Raw genomic sequence first — 27405 nt, 5'->3', positions numbered from 1 at the left:
CTTCTTTTGATCTGCAGTCATCTCTAACCTTGGGATCTTCTTGCCTTCTTCATCAACTGGACACTCATAGCCATCCACAATAATATCCCAGAGATCTGCATCGAAACCCAGAAAGAAACTTTCAAGTCTATCTTTCCAGTATTCGAACCTTTGACCGTCGAACATGGGAGACTTTGCATTGTATCCATCTTTCTGTGTTTCACTGGTGGTAGCCAATGTTTTTCACACCGACCCGGATCACTGAACACTGTTAGGTGTGGTAATCAGACCTTGCGCTCTGATACCAATTGAAGGTATGAAAAACGGTAGAAAGGGGGGGGGGGTTTGAATAACGTTTTCAAATAAAAACTTCCACCTTAAGATTTTAACAAATCTTTTCGTGACTCAAGAAGTGCTTAAGATAAGAGATAGAAAAGCACACAAGGATTTTATCCTGGTTCACTTGATAAATCCCTCAAGCTAATCCAGTCCACCCGTTAAGGTGATTTCTTCCTTCTTAGAATGAAGGCAATCCACTAATCAGGTATGTGTTACAACTGCACTTGAAACCTACAAGTGACTAACAATACACTGACTTAGCTCACACTAAGATTCACTCTCTTAGTCTTCTCTAGGATCCGATCAACCTTGATCTCCTAAAGGCAAACTATACAACTGTATATGAAGTTCTTGTTTACAAACAAAGTGCTTCTAAAAAGCTTATAGTAAACACAATGAAATTCAAGATGAAAGAAAGCTTAGAAGGTTTGGATATTTGCTTGCGCGTGTGTAAGTGCTTCTAGCCGCTTCTTTCAATCTTCAGCCTCTATTTATACTCCAAGGATTAGGGTTGAACGTTGCATGGAAATGCTACCGTTGGAGGGCAGTTTTGGAAATTCCAGCTTCTGCTGTGGCTGAGGATGTTAGGTAGGTCGTCAGGATAGTACACTTTGCTTTTGTACTTTGGATAGTGACTTGACCTTTAACCTTGTAGACTTCTGATCAGAGGAGCGCTTCGTGTTGGAACTTGTGAAGCTGATTGATCAGAGTCAGAAGGAAGCTTGGATCCTCTGACCGTTGTACCTTCTGATCTTCACTTCAGAGGATCAGTACATGGTCTTCAGAGCCAGTTGCTTCTGAACTTCAGAGTCTTCACTCTTCAGCTTCTGGATCTTCAGAGTCTTCTACACCATCAGAACTTCTGAGCCTTCAGAGTCTCTGGGTTGTCAGATCTTCTGGATCATCGGAGCTTCAAGTGAGTTGAGTCCTTATCAGAGCTTGATTTACTTCAGATCTTCTGAAGCTTTTCCACTGTCCAGACTGAACATGGAGAATGCGAAAGCGTTGCTTGGGTCACTCTTCAAGCATAGTGCTTCTGATTTGTGTGAGATAAAATAGAGGTCAGAGCCTGTAAATAGCACACTCAGAAAAACACGTTAGAGTACCATAATTGTTCATATCAAAAGGTTAACTTGTAATCATCAAAACATAGAGTTGTACTACTAGATCGAAACTTGATCTTACAAGTGTAGTTTCTAGTAGGGCTTGTGTTGATGATTGTGTTTCCTTGTTCTAGGTTCGCAACTTCCATGCACAACTTCTACTCACGAAGGTAAGGGTAACTCAGTTTTAGCGCGTCTTTGAGTCTTGCATGTTTTTATCGCACTGCATGCGTTTGAGATGAAGATGTTTAAATTGATTGGCATTTGATTATGACTGTTGTGTTGAACTGGGAAAATTTTTTCTGGAGGCTTCGGCCGAGTGAACTTATTGAGACGTGTGTCTCCGTTTTCTGAGAGGCTTCGGTCGTTTACTGGTTTCTGTCATTATTTCTTTCTAGTGGATATGACAGGGTTATGTTTTAGAGCACTGAATTATTGATTCATCGCTCAATAGAGCTTGATGTGGTTGTGCAGATATGAAATTGAATTGACGTATGCTTGTTGATATTTGTGCATATGCGTTGTTGGGTTGTACTGTGTGGCCTTCGTGGCGTAATGTGTGGCCTTCGTGGCGTACTGTGGGGCCTAAGTGGCATATTAAGTGGCAGATCAATGGTTTCGTACCAGGTGACTGTCCCGTCTTGCGAGACGTTTTGATTTGACCTGTCTTGGTAGTAGCACATAGTTGTATTACAGGGTACTTATATATTGGGTTTTATTGATTGATTATATTGTGGATATTTGATTTGAGTTATATTGTTGAGATTATTGTCACATGATTTGATTCTATGCTGTGGAGGTTGTGGATATCTGAGCTATTATATGCTGTTAAGTTGATGTCTGAATAAATGTTACATTGTTAAGTTGTTGATATCTGAGTTAATATATATGTTGTTAAGTTGCTGATATCTGAGTAGAAATACTGTTGAGGTTGTTGATAGTTGATTTAAATCTATATTGTTGAATATATGTCGTCATCTATCTTGAATTAGGTTGCTAGCTTATGTGCCATGTTATGCACTTAAACTTTAATAACATGCTTTTCCCTTTTTATACGTGGCAATTGCATGGAGTTAACCCTTTCTATTTGCTATTTGTTGTTTGGGCTCTTAACGCTATTAGGCGATGGAGGACTGTCGATGAAACTTGACCTTTGTACGAGTCGGAGCTGAAGACTTGAAGATTAGTGGAAGACATGAAGAGTAGAGTCGGGTTTAAGGTTAGAGCCTTGGGATAGAGAACTTACCGTTATTGGTTTAAGCTTGCATAATAATTTTTAGGAATTTGCATTTGAGATTCGGGTAGGTTCCGATGCATTGCTTTCTTGCGGTTCCCCGGTGTGGAGATCGTAGGGAGTAGGTCGGATTAGGGTGTCGTGGCATAACAGATTCCTTGTTGGATCTGATTTCATTCGTTAGATTTGTAGTTGTGTTCTTTCGTTCATACATTCGGGAACTTGCCTTGTTCAAGGCTTGATGTAGATTTTATTTACTGTTGGGTGTAGGCATTACATGTTTTGAAAACATTTCAAAAGAAAAAATTACTCGCTTTATAAATCATTTTGGAAAACATTGCATATTTATTTTATCGGGTTGTTACCGTAACCCCTGAAAATCGGGGCGTTACAGATTCGGAGGCTCGCCTTAGGCATATTCCTCGGGAAGCTAATGCTCATGTCGATTGCCTCGTAGAGATGGGTGCCTCATCTCAATGTGCGTCAACTACTATCCTTGAGGATCCCCTGATTGGGTTGTCCCGTTGATTTTATGATTTTTTTAGTAATTTAATGGTTTGTAATGATATTAGAATAATTAATAAAAGTCAATTGTGACTTTTCTACCATTAAGATGTATGCTGTCAAAGTTTTGTTTTTAATAATTATCGTTATTTTTATATTACAAAATAAAAAAATTGAATGTAATATCTTACGTTTAAAATGATATCAAATATGCCATCAAAATTGATATCAAATAGTTTTAAAGGGTTGACTTGGAAGCTAACTCAAACAAGTTGTATTTTATATTTTCGTTTATACATTTGGAACATTAAAATAGGTTTGGTATATTGATTCAAAGTATAACAAATTAAAAAAAAAAAATTAGAATGTAACTAAAATTAAAAAAAAAATTGAAATAGATTATTTAATCCGTACATTACACAAGATCAATAATAGTGAAAATATAATTGTACATTTTAGCCCCGTCAATTTCCTCTTCAGTAATCATCTACCTAATGATTAGGAGCTAATTATATGTATAAAAGATATTGTAGGAAGTAAATATACTATTCCTAATTAGATGAAGATACAACTGAGATATTCCCAAAATTATACTAAGATAATTATGTTGTTAATTATCTCAAAATTGTTGGAGCAAAATACGTTAGTTCTAAGTACATGAAGATACATCTCTTTATCAATTTGTACTAGTGTTTTTTTACCTGTGCGGTGCACGGGGAATATATCTGTCGTATTTTATACGTGAATTAATACGTTAATTATTTAAAATATAATAAACAAAGATGAAATAGAAGAGTCTGAAACGCTAAGCAAAGTGGTGAACGCGATTATGCGCGTTCGTTTCCGCTCATACGTTCTCAAAGACTTCTTGGTAGACAACATTGCGCGTGGAGTTTGAAACTACCCTTGTTCATCCACAATGAGCACTTTCATCCCTTTTCTAGACTTCACCCTTGAGAGAGCGACATACAACTGTCCATGAGTAAACACAGGTCTCGGAAGGTACAAACCCACATGAGAAAGGGATTGACCCTAAATCTTGTTTATAGTCATTGCGAAGCATAAAGTCACCGGGGATTGCCTTCGAGAGAATTTGAAGGGAAGACCAGAGTCAGAAGGCGTTAAGGTTATCCTCGGAATGTACTCAGTTTTACCCAGCCTGATTCCTGATAAAACAGTTGCAACAATTATATATTAAGTAAGATGAGCGACTCTCAACCGGGTTCCATTACACAAACCAGCCGCTTGTTCTATGTTTCAAAGAAGCATGATCAGAACTCCTACTTTCAATATCAGTCTGTGGTTTGGAATTCCCGAGCATTGAATGTCGTTTGAAAACTCAGAGGTGAACCACTACGCGTGAACCTCAGGATCTTCATCCGATCTACACGGGGTATCGTAGCTCAAGTACTCTCTCTCGTCACCAAGAAGCTTTAACATCATGTAGTTGTTGACTTGCTCGACGCTCTCAAGGGTCAGGGCGAGAATCACTCTTTCTTGGAAGTATGAATTATTTTCCAAGTTCGCCACTAAGTCCGGATAAGTAAAATTAACCAATTCAAGAAGAGGATCAGGACCTTGTCCAATCAACAAATTTGACGGAATCTCAATTGTGGTTTCAGCCTCGTCGATGGTGTTAATTGTTCCGCAACCCACCTTAAGAATTCATTATGCAAATTCTCTTATTTCTGCAGCAGACGTTGAGAATGAGGCATTATGTAATCTCATGTTTCCGATCAATTTCATTACCTTGCAATATTTCCATAAGTAGGATGAATTGATTATCGACCCCACAATATTAGCTCGGCTTCCTTTTGAAATAACTGGAAGAATTTGCGTGAAGTCTCCTCCCAATACAACAGATCGCACTGCAGCAGACAATCTGTTCCACACAAAAGTTTTACCCGTTCCTCCAAAACCGTAAAGGAAAAAGAACCATCCCTTATTAGACATGACCGCATCCAACACCTGCTTATATACACACTTTTGTTCTCTGGTAAGTGAACCGACCAACTCTTCATAAATTTTGTTCATCGTTTCCTTATTGTAATTGAGCTCATCCGCAACAAACTTACTGGAACTTGTTTTACTATTGCTTCCCGAAATAATACTAAATACTTAAAGGGGTTTGTTAACTTGCTCCCACTTGTTTTTTAGAAGGAGCAAGTTAACAACCCACACCTTTTTTTGGACATAAAACCCAACATCCTTTAGGCAAAAAAAAACTTAAATGTAAGGGTAGTTATGTAATTTGCTTTTTATTTTTAATTTTAAAATTTATTTTCTCTCTCATCTCTCCGATCTTTGGCTTTGTGCTTTCATCTCCTTCATGGTTCAACCCCATCTGCATCTACCCTGAGACAATAAATCCAAGCCGGAACAACCATGGAAAAACCCATTTGCAACTGCCAACCAACATCTGTTCGCGACAGAAAATCGCACTCATGACTGCAGCATAATCATCATCAAAGATCATGACCTCTCTCATGTTTCTTTCTACCCAATCTATTTGCAAAGAAAATTTGAAAATTACAGGCTCTTCAATTGTATAACTTCTCCCAATGTTTTTGTTTGAAATCTCCATTTTTGAACGTTTTCTTCAAAATTTTCAGTTAGAATCATCCACTTTATTTATCAAAGATGCATTTTTTTTAACCACATCAAAGATACATTACTCCACGCAAACATTGTTATATATTGTTAAGAAAATGAAACCTATGGCTGAAGGAAATGGCTTCCTGGGTTGATGTTGATGAAAATGGGTTGGTTTTGGGTAAAGAAGTTGGAGACACAGTGGGGTAGTGGGAAGGGCAAGCATTTGTTGTGGAAAGAGAAAGGGGATATTAAAAAAAATTGAATCTTTTTCAAAGTGAATGTTTAATTACTTATTACCCAGCCCCTTAAGTTGTTTTCAAGAAGACAAAGGATAATTTTGTCCAAAACAAAAAGGTGTAGGTTGTTAACTTGCTCCTTCTAAAAAACAAGTGGGAGTAAATTAACAAACCCCATACTTAAATTAGGTTCCCACTAGGGTGGGCACTTTATAAAACTGGTCCATGGTGGACCAATGCCTTAGAACCCTTGGATATAGGAATCTAAGAATATTCTTAAAATGAGTGGTTATGATTGAGTTAATTTAAAAAGGGTAAAAGTGTCATATCCTCTCTCTCCCTACCTGAATTCTTTTCCAAACTTTCCTCTGTCAAAAAACTCACTCTGGCCGGCCTCCGCCTCCTCCGCCATCATCCGCCACAAACCAAGGTCGGGATGCACAGAGAAAATGGGGAAAGGGGAACCGCTTAATCAGGTATAAAAAAAATTGGAAATTTTTAGTATTGTGCTAATGGGTTTTGCTCCTTGATTTGCTTATCTTCATCTTGAACCCCTTTCTTCTCATGCAGCACCCTTTTCTTCTTTTTCCTTTCCCTTGGATTCATGATGATGAGGACGATGCGTTAAGGAAGAAGACCCATCAACCATTTTCACAAATTAACAGAGGTTCCCAATAGTCAGATCGGAGTGAATCTGACCACCGCCCTCTCCTAACTCGCGCCTCCGACCACCACGCAGACCACAGCACCAACGTTCTCTGCGAGCTTCGGGTCTTGATCGGAGTGGCTCATGCACCATGTGAATATGATCAGAAGTTGCTTCTGGTTGAAGAGGATTGTTCGGTAGACAGAGGAGAGACCGAAATTTGGGAGAGAAAATCTAGATCTGCAGTCAGTTTGTAGATCTGAACGAAAATCCATCATCTCTTCATAAAAAATCAGAAACCCATCCCCTCTTCATCCAGCTTGTAGCTCCTGTGACCGAGTGGTAGCTCGGAGCTCCAGTGATCGACGCTGCCGTGCTTCACAGAGGGGGTGAACAAGTTGAGCGGCGGGAGGAGGAGGGGGATATGGTATGGATGAGAAAGTGGAAGAGAAGAACAGGAAGGGGGAAAAGTCCAGAATAACCCCTGGTCCACCGGTGGACCAGTTTTATAAAGTGCCCACCCTAGTGGGAACCCTTAAATTATATATATATATATATATATATATATATATAAATTATGTCAATTACAATAATGGACCTAAGGTATGAGATGTAGTATCCTTTTATTGGTCACAAAAGAATAGACCTGTTTTGACCCAAAAAAAAAAATAACAGACCTGCTTCTTGGTGCAAGGAAGCAAGGATGAAACGTAGAAAGAGAGAGAGAGAGAGAGAATAAATACACATGCCTCTACTATGTTCCATGTTCATGATGGTTCGTGTAAAAAAACTTAGCAATTCAAAGCAAAAGATAGACATAATGAGCATCAATCAGACCAACTTAGAATTCTGAGTTTCAACAGTAGTTACATCATTCATTTTCTGATTTCGCTTTTGATGCCAATAATGCTTTTGTATGGAGCAGTGAAAATCCTCATGTAAACCAATCTGAGCTTTCTATGTTTATGGCTTGAACTCCCTTAATGTGGCCACATCTACAGACATGCTGAAATCATACAACACAAAATACAGAAGCTTATTAGAAACTATTGAAAAATCACACATGCATTAAGCATAAACAAAAATGAATACATATGATATGTTCATGCAGCAGTTTCTATAGTTTTAGATAGAAAATTGGATTGGATAAATGGCTGCTTATCTATTAATTTTATATTTCAATCCCTAAAATTTTGTAATCCATAAACAGCAAAGCTTTTATATTATAATCAGAATATTCCACACCTCAAAAATACTAAGTGCCCATTTGGGATGATCTTATTTCTTGTCTATTACTCACTTTAACTTGAGAAACCTCTTCTCTGAAAGCATTCAACTAATGAAATACAATGAAGATATATTTGCACACCATAGAATGGTGCAGCCTTCAAGGACATATCCTACCCTGCAAGAATGTATATCAGCAGCAGATGAATAAATGTGAGGTGGCACATCAGCAAGCAACTCAAACAATATAAGGAGAATAGAAATTCATGCGATCTGATTACTAAAATCTGGAATATATATATATATATATATATATATATATATATATATATATATATATATATATAGCCTCTGAGCATTAAATTAATCTGTCTGGAAATACATGAAAAAAAAAAAAAAAACACAAACTCTCACCACACCCACAAAATCAGTCTCATCTAAATGGTCATAGCAAATCCTACCACTCAGTGTGTAAAATCAACAAAATACTACACCATATGTAATTATGTATATAATTGAAGTAGAAATCACCTTTCACCTTTAAAGGTATATTATCAAACAAAACCAAGGAAAGAAAATGATTCAGCTCACTTGTGATTCAAGTAGCTGTACTGAAAGAAAATTGCTTCAGCTCATTTCTGATTCAAATTAGTCAGAATTAAATTGCTTCAGCTCATTTCTTATAACATTCACAAAGGGAATAAAGTGAAAGCCTTCTTAACTAATCAAAGCAAACCCTATCTTTGTTGAGATTCATTTTCTCACCTGAAACATCTATCCAGCTGCTTCATGCTCTCATCAATTTGAGCCATTTCCTCCATTTCCTTAACAGAGTTGAAGCACGATACCTCTCTACATTGATGGAATGCACCAGTAGTTAGTGCCTTTGGAATAGTTTCATCCGTCAATGAGGAAGAATTTTCAACCATGAAATTCTCATTCGTGCCAAGATCTTGTTCAGAACAAATATAAAATTGGCTGCTGAAAAGTGATGAATTAACACAAATTTCAGAGATCCACCTTGCGCTTTGTGCCAACAACAAAGAGATAAGCCCAAGCAGCATCAGCTCTATTAGAAAGGAAAGGTCCAAGTTAAATACAAAATGAAAAATCAGTTAAGCTACCAAAGTATCTGATAAGAAAATCGAATCAGGCTAGTAGTATTATTGAATATTCACATTATAAATGCCTTCTCTGCTACTGATATAGGGACTATATCAGTAATAGATCAAGCTTTACATACAAAAGAACTCTCACTGTCTATATGGCTGCTAATCCTTTGTTTACCATTCCTTCCCTCCTACCATTCACCCTAGTGATAGGAGAGTAGAAAATAGTATCTTAGTTACAACTCTACAGCACATTAAATTAAGGGAAATATTAGCGACTAAAGCACACGCTAGTGGAATCAAGCAGTGCTATATTTTTCTGTCAGCTCACATTGCAAAGCAAGAAAACATAAAAGCAACAACAATGTGTTGCTGTGGAGAGAACATGGATTTGAGTGCTTGCAAATGGTAAATCAAGTGAAATTGGATTATATGCAGTCAAGGAAGTCACATAATCTATGCAGTTCCATTCACATAGCAAATTTGAAAGATGGCCACTCTCTTCACCTGATAAGTTTAAAGAAGAGAGAAAGTTTAGAAGCTCATAAGTTAACCTCAAATTGCTAAATATCTAAACAGGCAAGGAATATTTTGGTCTAACAACTATGCTACTAAGATGTGTTTGTGATAGGGAACTGCATGAACAGTACTCGTGAACAGTAGCAGTTAGGAAGTTATTATTTAATTATTTGTTGGGGTAGTTATTGGGTTAGTTATTATTAGTTATTTACATCAGTTTATGTTAGTTATGTTCTATCAAAACTGCCTAGGTGTGGTTATTAAATTTCTGGTTATAAATAGGAGTTGTGGCTGTTAGTTTAGACATTCAGAAATTGTGTGGTTGTCTTAGGGAGAGACTGGACTCTCAAAATTCCAGAATCTGTAGGAGAGAATTGGCTCTCGAAAACCAGTACTTCCATAATTATTCTGTAGTAAATTCTGTTCTTATCATTTTGGTATCAGAGCACCATCCAGGTGCTGTGGTGCAAATGAATTGTGAAGAAATGGAGAAGGAGACAACAATTGGCCTTCTTAGACAAATAAAGAAGGAGATTGCAGATTTGAGAGAGGAAATCGCACGTCAGAGAAAGGACGAAATAGAGAAGATCGCCCTCATCCAGCAGTTGCTGCAGAATGGTTTGACCATGGTGGAAAGACAGGATTGCAGCCTTCAACGGGAAACGAAGGACGAATCCACTGTTTGGCCCCAAAAGGCCGACTTAGGGTTCGATGGAACAAGAAGACTGAAATTGCGGGTTGAACACTCACCATCGCTGTATTTTGAGTTTACACTAAAGATGAAATTGAGGGTGACAAAGGTTGAGACTCTGCGATTCCAGAACAGCGTTGCAGTTCGCACGGGAAGGCCACCACGAAAACCGCCGGACTCACTCCATTGCAAGACAATGACCGTCAATCGTCTGTCGGCTAAGCCACTAGACCTCTTTGCCGGTGATCCCAACACCTTGGGCTGTATTCCATGCCATTTGGAAACCGCCAAACGACCTCCGGCAAAGCCACCGGATTCAGGCTTCCTTCATGTGAAATCAGTTGGGAAATCTGCGGCCATAGTGCAAGAAACTTTTCTGAATTATCACCTTGGGGACAAGGTGGATCTTTTAGGGCGGGGTATTGATAGGGAACTGCATGAACAGTACTCGTGAACAGTAGCAGTTAGGAAGTTATTATTTAATTATTTGTTGGGGTAGTTATTGGGTTAGTTATTATTAGTTATTTACATCAGTTTATGTTAGTTATGTTCCATCAAAACTGCCTAGGGGTGGTTATTAAATTTCTGGTTATAAATAGGAGTTGTGGCTGTTAGTTTAGACATTCAGAAATTGTGTGGTTGTCTTAGGGAGAGACTGGACTCTCAAAATTCCAGAATCTGTAGGAGAGAACTAGCTCTCGAACACCAGTACTTCCATAATTATTCTGTAGTAAATTCTGTTCTTATCAGTTTGGAATCCAATCTGAAATCCCAAAACTATGATTTGGATTAAAGCAAAGAAAAACTGGATGCACCTGTTTCTCTCCATATTTCTCTCTGTACTGTTTCTGAATATCAGAGCTGAAGTACAAAGATGCATTGTATATGAGATTAGGTTGTGTGCTTGGTCAGATTCAGTACTATGAAATCAAAGTTCAGCCCCACCACACTATAACCACAAAAGAAAAAGCAAGATCATGTAGAAAATTAATTAATTTGTATAGAGAATCACATGATGATAATATAAAATATTGCTTTTTCTATTCTGTGGATTAAAGGTAGCATAAAGAGCAGAAATAGAACAAAATATTGTCTGCGAAAAGGGAAGAAAGCGAATTGGAGAAGATGATAAGTGTAGATGATGAAACCAAGCTGAAACCAAAGAATTATCTTACATCTCAAGTGGCATAGTTGATGAAAACTGGACTAACTGATTAAAGGAAGCAGCGCATACAGAAGAGCGGGACGATGGTACTCTTTGTCATATAGAAACACAGAAGTAAATGGCTTAGAAAGCTGCCCAATCGCCACAAAATCACCAGCTGCGATCAGACCCGTAGCTGCAGAAGAATATCACAGGAGAGAACATAAATAATGGACTAAATAATGCAGGAATGTATGTATTCGTTCAATAGCATCCAAAGCATGAAAGCACATGCTACAGGAAGCATAGGCAATAGATTTATGTCCAGTCATGATATAATGTAGTAGATATTCATGAAGATAGCAATGCAATTCTCAAGAGATAAATGTACCCTGCTTATTGCTAAAAAGTAAAATAGATCATGATTGAAATAGATGCAACATAAACTATTTTCTCCAGGCTATTTTGACCATCAATTTCCGGATCATTTAAATGCTAGAAAGCCAGGAAACATCAAAAAGAAGTAAGAAAAGTTTTCATTTCAGAGGTAAAAAGGATAAGAGATACTTATCCAACTTGATCAAGACGATATTGAACAGATAGTTATGGTTTTGGTCGTCTCTGTGCGCTATAGCTCCTTCCCCTCTCCGATATCTCGAACCTACAAAAGGGTAGTTCTAATTCAGAGTTCGATAGATATACAATTAGATAAAATAAAGTTCGAGGTGTCTAGCCACAGATCCAAGGAAAAAAATACATCAAGGCACATGTGGCAAGTAGGGGCAAGGAGGAAGAGCTTAGCTTTGACACGTGTAAAATATCAAGTGAGAATTAATCAGTGAGCGACACCTCATTAAATTGGCCTGAGAATTAATCTGGGAGCGACACCTCATCAAATTGGCATGATGGAAGTTCTTCTTTTCTAATATATATTGATTTTCTCGCCCTGTATCTTTTCACAAAATCCATGCTACAAAAACGTGGCATATTATTTGCACTCTTCTATTCCCCAAGTTATCATCATTTTATTACCAGACAGCATCTGCTAATCCAGCCATCCATGAATAGCATATGAAGTTGAGTCACACATAGAGAATTACAAGTTACAACACAAGCAAGTTTCATCAGAGGCACAAAATATTCTTAATCATCATTGTTTAGTATTTAATCAAATCACGTTCACTACAACAAAAGGCGTTTTTACCGGCAATAAAAACGGTCACTATGACTTTTTGAAATAAAAAGGATGTAAACAAATACACTTGGATACTAAAATACACAGAAGCGCTATACTAATGCTAATCAAATGTACATTAAAACTCCAGTACAGTGAAAACAACACATTGAAAACTATATATTTTCACTGATCATACATTTATCAAGTTATTATTTAGAGGGTGGACAAACCAGTAGAAATCCAACATGTTATATCTCTTGATAAAGAACCACTTCAAAAACATATACTGATAGCTATCATTTCAAATTTTACTAGCTTTTGTTTAATAATTCAGATATGCCAGAAGAGTCTAGCTACATACCAATACAACTTCGGTGTTAAATGATACATACCTCAAGACATTATCATCCAAGGAACAGCCCCCAACCCAATAGAAAATGCTGTTATATATTATGATTACAAGAAGGAAAAAAGAAAGAGTTAATTTCAAAAATTTAAATAATAAGTTAGTGTGTAAGTTCTCTCCAAGTTGGGATTCAAGGCAAATCTCTTTTCATTCATCAAATATAAGGATCAAACCTCATGGAGATAAGTGTGAAGACGAATTACCCTCTGATGAAAGAAAAGAAACAATCTGATGAACTTGAAGTATAGGCAAAACATGTAAAGGAGTATGTGTTACCAGTGCTGTGGAGACCTTGCAAAGGGTGAGAAACAAGCCAAATAAAGCTTCAACCTCATTCACAGTAACTGTCAAAGGGTAAAGGACATTTCAGAGTTAAATTAAAACCACAAGAAATATCAGAGTATGTGTTATAGTGATGACTATGAAGGAATATGAGAGGAGCCATCTAGAGTTGAGGTTTGAGGATGGTACATTTATGAGTTCTGCACTTACTTTGTTCAAACTGTTATATACCTGTTTTGTTCCCCGGTCCCTTCATAATCAGCAAGCTACAGCAGCTAGCTAGCTATTATTCCTGCAAAATTAAAATAGCTGATATGTTGGATTTTAATAGCTTGATAAATAAGTCAGACACTAGAATGAAACTCTGTTGCTCAACTCAAGGGTAATAGCTTGATAAATGAGTCAAATTAATTTGAGTTTAAGAATAAGTGAATAACCAATCAGGAACACATCTTGCTTAAGAGAACAGAAGAAAAAAACAGTACATCTTTGATCATATTGTTAACAAACCTGTGTCATGTTTGTGGCAAAAACCATAGCAACACTGTGGGTTTTACATGTTATATAAAATAGCAAGTACTGGAAAATGAAGATAATATGCAGAATATTCAGATATACTTCTCTTTAGTTTATTGCTACTTTACTTTCTTTCAGCCTTATACATTTGACTACTAATGTAGCAGCCACAAAACTTTTCAAATCAGAAGCTGGGTACATATACAACAAATAATTAAGTTCCCACTTACTTGAAACATGACGAGGTAGTCGTGAGGATTAGCAGTCCACTGAACTTGACAAGTTCCTTTAGGAGTATGCTTATAAAACTATCTATCTTTACATAATCTCACCACTCTTAAGAAAACCAGTTTGCAAGTAATTAAGTTAAACTAATTGTAAGCAATTTTAGCCTTCAGCCATTTAATCTCTTCTCTGCATTAAAACAATATGGCTCAAGAAGACAGAATTGTCACACACATAACAGTCATTCAAGAGGACAGTGTCTGAAGATCCTGATCAACTGCATGTCCCTTTCTACAATTCTACTCTACCACTGTTACAATAACATTGCAGCATAACTTCTTGTACTAGTGCAGATAGGTGAGATTGCTAGTATACCATTGAAGATTCTAACCCTTTCACTGTCCTACCTTAATTTTCCCAGTCAAAGTTGTATGCTAAGAAGACAAGATACAACCACAGACAAACAGAAACCATTATGATTACTTGGAAATCCCACAAGTAAAGCATAAGACAAGCAACTAAAAAATTGCATATAAAAACCAAACAACTAAAGTAAGAAAGACATAAGAGCTCGCCTCATTTGGCTCCAAATTTGAGCATCAAAATTGGAAAAAATTGAAGAAATCAAGTGCAGGAAACCATTTGAGTCTGCAAAAACAAAAAAAATGTCAGGGTATTGAAACATATGAGAGCATTGGAGAGTTCTCCGATATGCTTTCCAGATATTGCTCTCCACCTCTGTCAAAACCTATCGGTGAGTTCTCCGATATGCTTTCCATCACGATTTTGCAGCAACATAGGTTAGGTCTTTGTTTCCTTCAATTGAACCTTCGATCAGCGATTTATTTCACGACTGCAATTGTGTGCTAGCTCTTTGTTTCTTTCTTAGCTTCAATTGAAGCTTCAATGTTCACCAACACCCGGTTTGTGCTTTGATCAATGTTCTACAACACATGAAGCTGCATATTTGTGTGAATATTACATTAACATTGAAATTGAGCCTTCATTTGGATATGAAGCTTCAGATCTCTACCCTGATGTCAAATACACCACTGTGGATGAGATCCTTCAGGAAAATAATGCTTGCACACCCTTTTACTTAAACCAGTTTATACCCATTAACAATTGAAGAAATTTTGATTATGTACTGTTTGATTATTGAGCTATTAATCAATTTATATGTTGTGGGAAGTTATTACTTGGTCTGTTAACCAAACAATATACTGTTAAATAAATATACACCATTAACTAGTACTATAAAAATGGTGTGCGAAATTTATTATGAAAATGTCATCGTTGGGCAAAATAACCTCACTATTTTGTAGCAAAAATTAGTAAATACACCATCCAATTTACAAGGAGATAACGAATAACTCTTTAGAGAAAATTGCAAATGCTTCCCAAAAACCAATCCAGGAGCATGTAGACAACAAACTGTACAGTGTACTATACAGGTGAGTTACTAGTATAGGCTTCGGATAGATATATGGTTTCGTACTATAGAAACTGATCTTGCTTTCCGTTTATATCAGACGTGGATGGAGGAGATTTAGAATTACACGGTTGAGATGGAGGAGCTGTGAGGGCGTGAGTCTCGATGACGATGAATTCTCAATTAGACCGGCGATTCTAGCAGCTGCAGATTGAGCATATGAAGGAAGGAACAGATCATGCCTCTGGTCTTTGTACGCACTCCAAACATTAGAAATTGTTGGTTCCTGATTTTGTTTGTCTAAGGTACCAAAAACCACTTGGTCTAGATGTACTTTGTTGTTGTTTTTAACCACATTGTTCGAATAAAAAACCATTGAATAGCAGTGTCTGGTGATGTTATCAACCATTTATGAATAAAATTGTCCTAGTTTTGTTACATGTCTATGGAAAATGATACATTCTTCGAACAGATCCACTGAAATATCATGCGAATTCAGTTTTTGACCTTTCAAGTGTTAATTAATGCTAATTAAAAATAGTGCAATAACCATGTGTCAACAATCGATTAGTTTCGGTCTTTCGGAGGATGATTCTCACAAAATTTTCAGAGGATATAGCAAAACTACATGTCTATTGAAGCCTTGTGTTTTAATTTTACTTAGTGATTTACCCTTTGAGCTTGGGATCCTAGGAGTTTAGGGAGAACAGATTCAAATTTTATCATTCATGTGACAGTAACCGTCATTCAAAATTATTGAAATTCATAAAATCATAAAACATGACTGCCAACACCCTGAAAGTAAATGAGCATACTTATGATTTTATTTTATTTTTTGTTACAAGAGGAAAAAGCATACTTGACACTATAAAAAATAATTTAAAAAAAAAAAAAGATCTAAAAGACCTGGTCTAGAAGGAGGTCTTTGATAGCTGTAGAGTTCCACGTAAAAGATGATAAATTGCTTTCCTAGCAAGTGAGAACTTCCCATTGCAAGTCTCCAAGCCAAACCATGCTAGATGCAAGCTGGAAGAGTCAGCTCAAGGTTTATGGTAACAGATTTCAATAAGCAAAACCAAAGATATTAGGTACTTGCTGAAGCATATGAACACTTTCTACCATCAAGTAACAGGCCATCCATGGCTATTTCAGCTAGCACATCCAAAAGAGCAGCACCAATTAGAGGAAATTTCCTGGTGTCAATTTCATTAAGTACTTTATGTAGCTCAGAATCATTGAGATTACAGCTCCTCAATGTGTTTTGAATTACCCAACTCCTCTCATTGTACATTCCATGATCAAGTAGAGCAGTAAGAAGAGCAAGTACAGAGAACATATGAGAAACAAAACCATAACGGACCATCTCCTTGTACATATTATACGCCTTATGAACATTACGGCCTCTGCAATGATCAAATATTAATAAATTATAAACTGCTCCATCAGGCTTATAATTCCCCTCAAGCATTGTGTCATGAGCTCTGGCTGCTTCATTCACTAAACCCCTCATGCTGAAACCTTTGACAAGCCCTACCACACTCTTGAATTCATTATTACTGCAGTTCTCTATGAGAGTATCATATATTATATAATTTGGCAGAGACGTATACTTATGATTAGCAATGGTCAACAGAAGGTGCTCCTTAGTATGTTTTGTCCTAGCTTTCTTATCAAGTCCATTAATAAGCACGCTCTCGATAACTGAATCTGGCAAAGAACCCTTGTGTGACATTTCATCATTCAATGTAAGAGCCTTAAACAATTCACCTTGAGCACAATAAGCATTTATCAAACTAGCATAAGTATCCTCATCCGACAGGCCTTGCATAAGATATGCATACGTGACTTCATCCAAACCCCAGACAACCTTTCGATCCATCTCCACCTTCAATTCATATGCCTTCCTGAGCTCGCGGTTTTGGCAAAAACCGGATATAACAATTATATAACTAACAGCGTCAGGGGACAAACCCATCTCAGGCATGCCCCTCAAAATCCCCAGGGCCTCCTCAACCCTCCCTAAAAAGCAAAGCCCGTGAATAATCGCGTTGTATGTAAAAAGAGCCGGCGAAAACCCAGTAACAAAATCAGGCAAAACACCCTTGTGTATCATCTGATGATGCATATGAAAAGCCTTACTGAATTCACCTTCAAGACAACAAGCATGCATCAATGTAGTAAACGTAATATCATCTGGTGGCGAAAGCATCTCTTGGAAGAGATGATAAGCTTCGGACAGTCTTCGTTTCGAGCACAGGGCCTGTATAAGCGAGGAATACGTGAAAGCATCAGGTAAGATGCCCTTTTGATCCATCTCCAGCTTGAATTCATACGCCTTCCCAGGGCACCGGTTATTGCAAAATCCGGTTATAACATATCTATAACTAAGGGCATCAGGGGATAAACCCTTCTCAGCCATACCCCTCAAAATCCCAACACCCTTCTCAACCCTCTGCATCAAGCAATGTTGTTTAATAATCTTGTTGTAAGTGGCCAAGTCTTGCTGAATCGATTCTGAGTTCCGAGCGGCGGTGAAGCGGCAGACCACGCCGTTTCGGACCATGTGGCGAAAGGTTTTCAGGGTGGCGGTGAATGAATCACGGAGGAGCTTCATTTGGTTGGATTGCGGCAACTTTCTAGCCGCGCTCAATACAAGGTCCAACAAGAGTTCGCAACAAGGGTTCACTTCACTTTACTTTGTGTTTGTACTTTGTATTCTTTTGACTTTAGCTTTATGATTTTTTAGATTTTTTTTACAATTACATAATAATAATAATAATAATAATAATAATAATAATAATAATAATAATAATTTTCATATCAAAAATATTTGCATTTGAATATATACTGCCCTGCCCTGGAAATATAGTATATCTTTTAACAAATAAGATGTTATTTTTCATTCTCATGCTAAACTAAATTTAATTCAATAACGTATCTAAAATGAATGTCTGTTGTAGTGGTAAAAAATAATTATTTGATCCAATAAGTTAAGAGTTTGATTCATAGAAGTCGCATTGTTGGAGAGGCCTACCCCGAGTTGAAATTGCGATAAAAAAAAACTAAATTCAACATAACAAACGTTAAAAAATATTCTATATAACCATTCTAGTGAATAAAAAAATTTATGTTCAAAAGTTTACTCATATCGTTTATCATATTTTGAATGATAATAATTTTAACGACATAAGTGGAGCACTAAAAATTTCATATTTCAGGAACATTTTGACTCAACGTCTATGCCTATTTTGCTCTGTCCAAGCCAAACAACTTACATAAAAAGATAGTTCAATCTCTGTGAAGAAGCTACATTCTACTGCTCAAAGTCTATCGTTTTACTTAAAATGACCAATGAAAGGAAAAGCGTTGTTCATTTGTTCTTAGTTGTCTACATTTTAGCTGAGTAGTTTTATATGACAAGACGTGGGATAAGATGCTTAACCATCTTGGTGCAACATTTGTTCCTGTGTAGCAGTTGTATCTGCCGCATATATTCCATAAGCTTTGGATTGTTTTACGTGACCAACAAGTTAGGATTGTTGAAGAAGCATCCGCGTGTTATCAGAAAATATATCTATGTGGAATGAAATCTGCTGAAGAGGATTTGATTTAGTTTGATTTGTTAGAAGTTTATATCTTTTGTTCAAATATTATTTGATAAGATTTGTTACAAATTTAAAAAGATTCATTTCCTGTTTATATTATGGACTCTGTGTTCGTTCAAGCACATTGAAGACAAGGCCTGAAGAACGACTATATAAGAAGACCTAAACCTAGCTTCTAGTCACGAGCTTTTATTATAAGAGTTTAGGGTTTTGTTATTGAGAGTTCATATTGTTCATTGTACCTCTCTTAGCCGTTTCACTTGTTATTCCTTGGCTGAGAGTTTGGTTGTGTTTTTATTTGTTACCTCTTCACACTTATTGTAAGGGATCAATCACTGTGGCAGTGGTTGTGAGAGAAAGTGAGAAGACTCTCATATTTAGGAGGATGACTAAGTACAAAACACTGGGTAGTATTAGGGGACATGGGTATTAAGCAAGGTTTGCTTTGGTAAAACCATTATACCAATATACTAATAGTGGATTTGCTTTCTCGGGTGAAAACCCTCCAGACGTAGGTGATATTGCACCGAACAGGGCTACCAAATCCTTGAGTTTAACTTTACTATTGTGTTTACTTACGTGGTAATCTAAACAGTTTATTTGTAACATGTTGTGCATGATGTCTTATACATTGGGTATAACATCTGTCCGACGGCTGCCAGAATTTTAAAAAGGAAGAAGACCGTATGAGAAAAGAAGATCGTCTCAAGCAAGAGGAGCGTCTGAAGACTATCAAACAAAGCAAGTTGCAGTGTCTGAAGAATGAGCACTGCCTATGAATCAGAAAAAGATCTCAAACAAATTTGGAGAAGAAGTTTTGACAGAATAGCACGTGATCTGATAAAGCATAATGACCAAAGATGAAGTACAACGTTGTCACCATCAAGTTGTCATATTTTCTCACCAACAGATAGAAGCAAAGACCGATGTTATCTACCTGCTGACATACTACATCTTTTAGGATAAATGTCTTCATCAAATCGTGTCATGCATCTGACACAAGTACACAAAAACACTGTTTGATCCAACGGCTATAATCTCTCTCACAGAAGATCATGATGTATAAAAGTAAGACTTGAAGATTTCTGCAAGCTAATGATCTCTTTTGATGTTGATAGGTGCCAATTTTACCATGTTTGCTAGTATGTTTTAGGCACTTATCTTGTGAAATTATTTGAAAAAGCTTGTAGATTAACTCTCTTCATGTATAGAAGTTATAAACTTGTCAAAATTGAACTTAGATTGATTTTAATGTATATTTTAGTTCAAATCTAATTGCAGGGTCAAAGATCTGGAATGAGTATGGATTTTCTGGAATATCCTTAGTTTTCTCGCTCAGCCCATTCATTTTCCCGCTCAGCCCTCAAAGCTCATAACCCTGACTACCCAGGGCTGAGCGCCCAACTTGAGGGGCTGAGCCCTCAAGGTCCAGATTTCTGACTACCCAAGGCTGAGCACCCAAAATGAGGGGCTGAGCACCCCATGCACAAAAGAAGGAAACCCAAGTCTGAAGTAACTGGGGGCTGAGCGCCCTGTTCGTAAAAACAATATAAAAAGGGCGGCTTCAGCAGACAGAAAGGGATCTATAGTTAGGAAATTAGATTGAGACATAGAGAATAAGAGAACTACTAGAGCTCATCCCAAGGAGAAAAGGAAGGAGTTTTGAGGTCGGTTGATCGTCCGCTGAGCTGGAGACACGCCGATGACGCCGCACCGCCACCGATCATCATCTTCTTCATTGTTTTTCTTTGTAAGCTTTTGAGTATCCATGAAAATGGATAGCTAAGCTCTTTTTGTTGGGATTGGTTGTAGCCTTTTGGCTTTATGCACTCACGTTGATCTATATATATGAATCTTTGTTTCTATTGATAGTTTCAATGATTTTACTTTGTTCTTAATGCTTGTTTTAGCTTGATCATCTAAGACATGAAAATGGATTTGATAAGTTTAGTGAGAACTAGCTAATTGAATATGATCTAGGTGAATATCATCTAATGAATCTAAGATCTAGAGATAAGATTGAATCATTAGTCAAAATAACATCTATGCTTAATGCTTCTTGCTTTGTTAATCAATCAAGAGATTGAGGGTTAACTTAGGAAGACGATAATCTTCGCATAGGGAGACCGTGTAGCAAGATAAGAAATGGTGTGATGGAACCAATCATAGGACAAGATTTATGTGTGAAGTCTTAGACTGCGTAAAGTCAATCGGTAAATTTCAATTCCAACAGTTTTCTCTAATTGTTTTCAATCCGTTAAACTTCCGCTTATTCGCTTTTACATGTGCTATTAGTTGCTTGTTAAGAACAATATCCAAACAAAAATTGTGAAACTATTGCTTAAGCGATTTAGCTAAAGAATGGTGTTGTATTTCTAATTCCCTGTGGATACGATATAACCCTTTGCTATACTAGATTTGAATCTTGAAAGGGATTCAAGAGTAGAGTGGTAAAAACCTTTCTTGTCGATGTAAAACTAAATTTTGATATGTTTTCTTCTTCTAGAGAGATAAAGGAAATTAATCCCAAGATGCCAAGTTTAAGTCAGAAGAAACTTGTGCACGTGGGTTTCGAGGTCAAGTGTAGTATTCAGGATATGTTTGAAGAGGTAATTCAATCTCTTATGTCCAGAATTTGAAGAAACAATAAATTGCCAAAGATGATCAATAGTTACTTAGTTAGACACTTCAATTTCATGACCTGGGACATTAAAAACAGTTTTTATACATGCATGTATCATGTCATTCTTAATAAGAACTAATGAAATGATTCTTCTTACCTTTTTGAATACTAAACCTTCGTAACCTTCAGGTTAAGGTTACTCAAAGAAATCAAAGTAAGTTAACTTTGTAAATACCATGGTGTAGAAAACTATATTGACACTAAGAAATTTAGATAAAATTCTTAGTTCGCATCTTAAGTTGAAAAAGGTAAGCTTACATGTCAACTCGAGTTTGCTATATATGTGTTTGTATTGCCATCAAATTTCCTTAAAAACCAATCAATGGCAAAGGAAATATTTTTTTTATAGACAAATGTTTTTCAGAATTTCTGCAGTTATATATGATATTGATGATACTTTTGATTGGAACTACATGATAACATGTGACAAATACATGAAGAAACTAATTCCAGGAAGAGATCAATACATGTGCCCCACATGTAAGAAACTTGCAAAATAGCCAACACCAAAGGTAAAACAAAATTTACAAATGAAGGTTCAAGATACAAGTCATTTAATTATCATTCTATTTACAATAGTATCATAACAAAACAAAAAATACAGGTTCAAAATACAAATGAAGGTTCAAAATACAAGTAATTTAATTCATGAAGTTTTATGTCTCTCATGACCCAACATTGGTATCAGAGAGCCGATAGTTAGTACATCCATGGTGACAACTAACTGGGTCAAAAGACTTCCTAACAATGGTTGTTAGACTACGTGTCCTGTTGATGGAGATCCAACGGCGGTGGAAACTTCCACTTGAGATACTCATACTTGAGAGGAGATTGTTGGAAATTCAAGTGTGTGTAAGAAGTCTCACATTAGATGATTATGAAAGTGATAAACACTTTATAAGCGAGATGACCCATACATCTAAAACCTCGATATTTTCGGTAAAAGATGTAGTACTCAATCAACTTATGATTTGCTTTTATTAACTCAATGTAATAATCACCCCAAGTGGCACAACAAAATATTTCTCCAAAAGTGCGCGCTTTTTCTACGTTCACGTATAACTAGAGATTGGATTTGCGTAAGTATGAGTACATCCACGTTGTTGTATATTCTGTTTCTTTGCTTGAGGTTTAAGAGGTACATTGAAGCTGATCGATCCTAAACGCAATACCACAAAATTTTAAACTTGTTTCCTTCATATTTTACATTAATTTTACTAGTAAAATAATAATAATTATGGACGAAAAATAAAATAAGAGAGAGAAAGTTTTTTTCTTCCACTTTCATTAAAAAAACCACATAATTAGTATATTAGTATACCAATGAAAAGAGGCCACGTATCCCATGTGGTAGTTAATCATTGCCCACTTTTCTTTTTCTGTACGCCACGGAAGCAGCGAAAATGAATGCGCCGCCAAAACTAAATTGTTTTGTACTTAAAAAACAAAATAATATAGTATTTTATTTTTATTTTTATTCGGAGAAAGGAACAATAAAAGCATTTGAAAACCACCCTCTTTATATTTTCCTTTCTTAACTGCTATGTCCTGCATTCTCCATCTTCAATGTAAGTGAACCATGAAACCCTCTTTCCTGGAATTTTCTCTATGCTACTAATATCTTTTGCCTTTTCTTTTTTCTTATTTTTTTTTGGAAAAAAAGAACTTTAATTTCTCTTATAGGGAGTGTTATCAAATATCCGCCATGGCGGCGCCATGACAGTTTCTCATGGCGGTTTTTTTGGCTTTCTGTCATGGCTGATATCCCGCCATATGGCTCAATATTCCGCAATATTACGCCATACCCCGCCACTATTTGTCATGTATGGCGGGATTTTGGCCTTCCTCCATGACCCGCCATCCGCAATTAACAACACTGCTTATAGGGGCTTAAGATGTTTATGCATGTCATGATTTGGTGTCATTCAAGAATGTAAAGCATTTACAATGATGCAATTCTGTTCCATTGTTCTCCTATTCTTTTGAATAAAGCAAAATTCCTGACTTTTTTTTTAACTCCTAACTTGGAATTCAGTTGTGATTGAATGATTTTACTTTGTGCTATGTTTCTGTCCTTGTTGTGACATGTGATGAAATCACATGAACTCAACACAGAAATTTAGTTTGTGTTAACCTAACTTGAAACTACTAATGTGAAATAAAATGTTCTATTGTCCTGAATTACAGCATTGACAACCTGATCTTCATGAATTTAAGAAGTGTTGCTGAATCAACTGTTTCCTGTAAACCGGGAAGCAAAAGCAATTTCTTTTTCTGGATTTTGGTTTGCTTGTTACCAAGTTTTCTTGGAGCTCCTGAAGTCTGTGGTCACATCCAATCAATAAAGCCTGTTGTTGGGTTTCCATCTTCCTCCATTTTTGGTCATCAATCTTTTGGTCACTTTTCGCGGTCTCTCCGATTTTATCTTACAACCATGGTTTCCTCTCAGTTCTCTACCTTAAATGGAAATAGTTCACAGAAGCCTTTCCTGAACAAGTTGCTTCTTCCAAGTGGACCTGTTGATTTTTTGGATTTTGAATTTTCTGATGTGTTTGGTCCATGTCCTGTTGAAGCCTCAACAGCATTGATCTGTGAGAAACCTGGAAATTTGGTAGTTAGACCAATTCCAAGTGAAAAGGTTTACAATGAGAAAGGTGATGCACTGGATCCTTTGAACGAGGTCTTTAGAGAAACACATGAAGAACTTAATGCTGCTGTGGAGAAAAATCGCTTCCAATTCAATGATTATTGTCAGAATCATAAGTCTATTGGAGTTGAAGATTTTGAAGTTCTAAAGGTTGTTGGTCAAGGGGCTTTTGGTAAGGTGTACCAGGTGAGGAGGGCTGGTACTTCAGAAATATATGCAATGAAGGTCATGTGCAAGGATAAAATTATGCAGAGAAATCATGATGAATATGTAAAATCTGAAAGGGATATACTGACAAAGGTGGATCACCCGTTTATCGTGCGGCTCAGATACTCATTCCAAGTAATGTTTTTCGCCTGAAATAAGTTAATTGTGATATCATATATATTTTTCATATAATCTGTTGAGTACTACATGTTAGTATTATGCAGATATATTATATATACTATCAATACTTGGTTGATCATAATTTGTGTTGCATTTGCAGACCAAATATAGGTTGTACCTTGTGCTTGATTTTATCAATGGTGGTCACCTATTCTTTCAGCTTTATCGCCAAGGTTTATTCAGGTATGATTAGCTGCTTGGTGTGACTATGTTATGAAATGCGAATATATTAGGTGTCTTATGTAAGCAAATTCTGTCAGGGAGGATTTGTCTCGCTTCTATGCTGCGGAGACTGTTTGTGCTGTTTCTCATCTTCATGCAAATGGTATAATGCACAGGGATCTTAAACCTGAAAATATTCTTCTTGACGCAGATGGTCATGTAAGATAACTTGAACATATATATCTGTGTCTCTTTGTGTGCATTAGGCATGCTTCATGCCTAAGTATTTGTTCTAAATGGGTGTATTTTTATCTATCTTCTATCTTTCTGTATTATGATGACAGTATTCCTGTGCTTGATACCAGGTAGTGTTGACAGATTTTGGACTGGCTAAGCAGTTCGACGAGACTGCAAGGTCAAATTCTCTGTGTGGAACTCTAGAGTACATGGCTCCTGAAATTGTCATGGGAAAAGGTCATGATAAGGCAGCTGATTGGTGGAGTGTGGGAATTTTACTGTATGAAATGCTTACAGGGAAGGTTAGGATCTTGGTGTTTTTTCATCTTTTCTTAACATATGCTTCTCTAAGGAGTTTACTACTAAAGATGGAACCAGGATTTCCTGAACTTATTACACTAACTTGATTATCCTTAGGGCAACTAGTGAAAATAATTGAAAGTTATAACTCATTCATTTTGCTTGAACTAACACTTCTCTTTAGTGTCTACTGAAACTGCTTCATAAGACTTGGTAAAACAACTGTTTGTGTGCTTGGTCTATATGGAATTCTTTTATTGATGCTTTAAGAAATATAAGCTAAGATTGCATATGGAATGGTGGATGATGTATCAACCTCCAATTAAACTCTGTAGGCAATTTTCTTTAGTTTAATTTGATGGTTTAGGAAGGTTTTCCCCTAAGATTACTGGTGTGTTTGGGAATTATCTTCACCATCCATTATGATTACGTGTCTGTGATGTACAGTTCCTTCACTTTAGCCATATGAATGTATGTAATTATGCATTGCTGATAACTTAGATTGCTGCTCCTTGGATGAGTTATTGTGACTTTCATAATTTCCCTTGTGTTTATCTTCTCCTTTACTCTAATTTCAGCCTCCTTTTGCTGGTGGAAATAGACAAAAGATCCAGCTTAAGATAATTAAAGACAAGATCAAGCTTCCAACTTTTTTATCAAGTGAGGCACATTCACTGTTGAAAGGGGTATGACTTTTCACCAGAATTGAATGCACAAGTTTTTAATTTTTTTAACCTAATATGGTTTTGAAAACTCCCAAGCTAGTCAGAAAATACTTTTGTTGCTGTTTTAGGGTACTGAAAAAATCACTACTTGTATGATGCAGAAATGTTCCCTTATACAACCTAGTGTTTTATATATTGGCTCCACAACTGTCTTATAATAAAGTTTTTCGTCTACAGTTGTTGCAGAAAGATGCCAACAAACGCCTTGGCGGTGGACCAAGTGGCTCTGAGGAGATTAAAAGCCACAAGTGGTTCAAGTCAGTCAATTGGAAGAAACTGGAAGCCCGCGAAATCAGGCCAAGCTTTGTCCCAGAAGTTGCTGGGAAGCACTGTGTTGCTAACTTTGAGGAGCGGTGGACTACCATGTCGTTGCTGGATTCTCCGGCGGCTAGTCCCAAGAAGGGTGACAAGTCCTTCAACAGGTTTTCATATACTGGTACTCCCTCACTGTAATGAGAAAAATGTGTGATTTCTATAGTAAAGGTTCAAGTAGAGCAGCTAAGTCATGTAATTTATATGATGGCTGCGAAAGTTGTAGGCTTCCACACCAATTCTTTTATAATGGTACATCTTCTGGTAATTATGTTATAGGAATACTAATATTTTGTGTAATTTGGAGATCTGTGTGAAGCAATATTCGTAAGCTTCCACTTTCTTTTATCCAACATGTCTTATACTATTTTAGAATTTGGGCTCAGTCTAGCTCAACCCCAAAAATTATCTCGAAAGCAAGAATTCTTAAAGTCTCTATAGCAACTATTTTGTCAATATCTCTACTCGATGTGAGATCTTTATAGTAGACCCATGATTAAATGGGTCTGTAGTAGGACAAAAAGCGGCCGCCCCGCTGATAACCAGGTCCAGTTTACGGGTTATTATTTGTACTAAGAGGGAGGGAAGAACTGGGATCTTTTGGTAAAAAGAGTGGAAAGTAGAAGAGGAGAGAGCCTTTGGGATTTCTCTGAGTCAGTTTTATATGCTTTCTCTCTCAGTCTGCTCCTACATCATGTCCAATGTTGAATCATTGATTCTTGAATAAAATTAGTCTCTTTTCCTTCATTTCTTTACCAGTGTACCATATCATCTGGAGCTAGAGTAAAAGGGAAGAAAAGACTAAGTACAACCAAGAAGCAAGCATTAATTATTGGTTCTTCTCGTAGAGAGATACATAAAAAAGTAAAGAATGTAATAGTAATACATGAACAGAACCAACTTGCTGTAAATTTACAGCAACTGACTTATTCTATCAGATTATCCAAACTGGTGTGACTCTAGTGAGGAAGGACTTAAAAAAC

At 36.7% G+C, this 27405-nt stretch overlaps 2 protein-coding genes and 1 long non-coding RNA gene across 5 annotated transcripts; 1 reads left to right on the top strand and 2 right to left on the bottom strand.

The window, feature by feature from the left end:
* Positions 1 to 7265: 7265 nt before the first annotated feature.
* On the bottom strand, positions 7266 to 12025 carry LOC130734090 (uncharacterized). 3 transcript variants are annotated; one of them, XR_009017748.1, is made up of 6 exons: positions 11894 to 12025; positions 11358 to 11522; positions 10998 to 11131; positions 8629 to 8932; positions 7937 to 8041; positions 7266 to 7642 (listed from the first exon to the last, which is right to left on the bottom strand). It is a non-coding gene; the product is annotated as an uncharacterized LOC130734090 (long non-coding RNA). The 3 variants fall into 3 exon arrangements; XR_009017750.1 differs by having other exon boundaries at positions 11903 to 11981; XR_009017749.1 differs by lacking the exon at positions 10998 to 11131 and having other exon boundaries at positions 11358 to 12004.
* A 4423-nt stretch (positions 12026 to 16448) lies between these two features.
* Positions 16449 to 17927, bottom strand: LOC130729700 (pentatricopeptide repeat-containing protein At5g39710-like). Its single transcript, XM_057581533.1, has one exon. It carries the CDS (start codon positions 17925 to 17927, stop codon positions 16449 to 16451), a length of 1479 nt encoding a protein of 492 aa, XP_057437516.1.
* A 6159-nt stretch (positions 17928 to 24086) lies between these two features.
* On the top strand, positions 24087 to 26664 carry LOC130734088 (serine/threonine-protein kinase AtPK2/AtPK19-like). The gene is made up of 6 exons (XM_057586391.1): positions 24087 to 24641; positions 24787 to 24869; positions 24947 to 25067; positions 25214 to 25387; positions 25964 to 26071; positions 26288 to 26664. Exons 1-6 carry the CDS (start codon positions 24087 to 24089, stop codon positions 26561 to 26563), a joined length of 1317 nt encoding a protein of 438 aa, XP_057442374.1. The 3' UTR covers positions 26564 to 26664.
* Positions 26665 to 27405: the final 741 nt, after the last annotated feature.

Source organism: Lotus japonicus, chromosome 1 (genome assembly GCF_012489685.1).
Source record: "Lotus japonicus ecotype B-129 chromosome 1, LjGifu_v1.2".
In the NCBI taxonomy this organism is placed as follows: Eukaryota; Viridiplantae; Streptophyta; class Magnoliopsida; order Fabales; family Fabaceae; genus Lotus; species Lotus japonicus.
This window is presented reverse-complemented; position numbering and strand designations above follow the sequence as displayed.

What these genes read in the sequence shown, in the direction of transcription:
- LOC130734088 (XM_057586391.1), top strand. Translation starts at nt 24,087, where the DNA reads ATGGTTTCCTCTCAGTTCTCTACCTTAAATGGAAATAGTTCACAGAAG. An exon ending in TTCTTGACGCAGATGGTCAT is followed by an intron (nt 25,068 to 25,213) that starts GTAAGATAACTT and finishes GCTTGATACCAG; the next exon opens with GTAGTGTTGACAGATTTTGG. An exon ending in CACATTCACTGTTGAAAGGG is followed by an intron (nt 26,072 to 26,287) that starts GTATGACTTTTC and finishes TTTCGTCTACAG; the next exon opens with TTGTTGCAGAAAGATGCCAA.
- LOC130729700 (XM_057581533.1), bottom strand. Translation starts at nt 17,927, where the DNA reads ATGGTCCGAAACGGCGTGGTCTGCCGCTTCACCGCCGCTCGGAACTCA.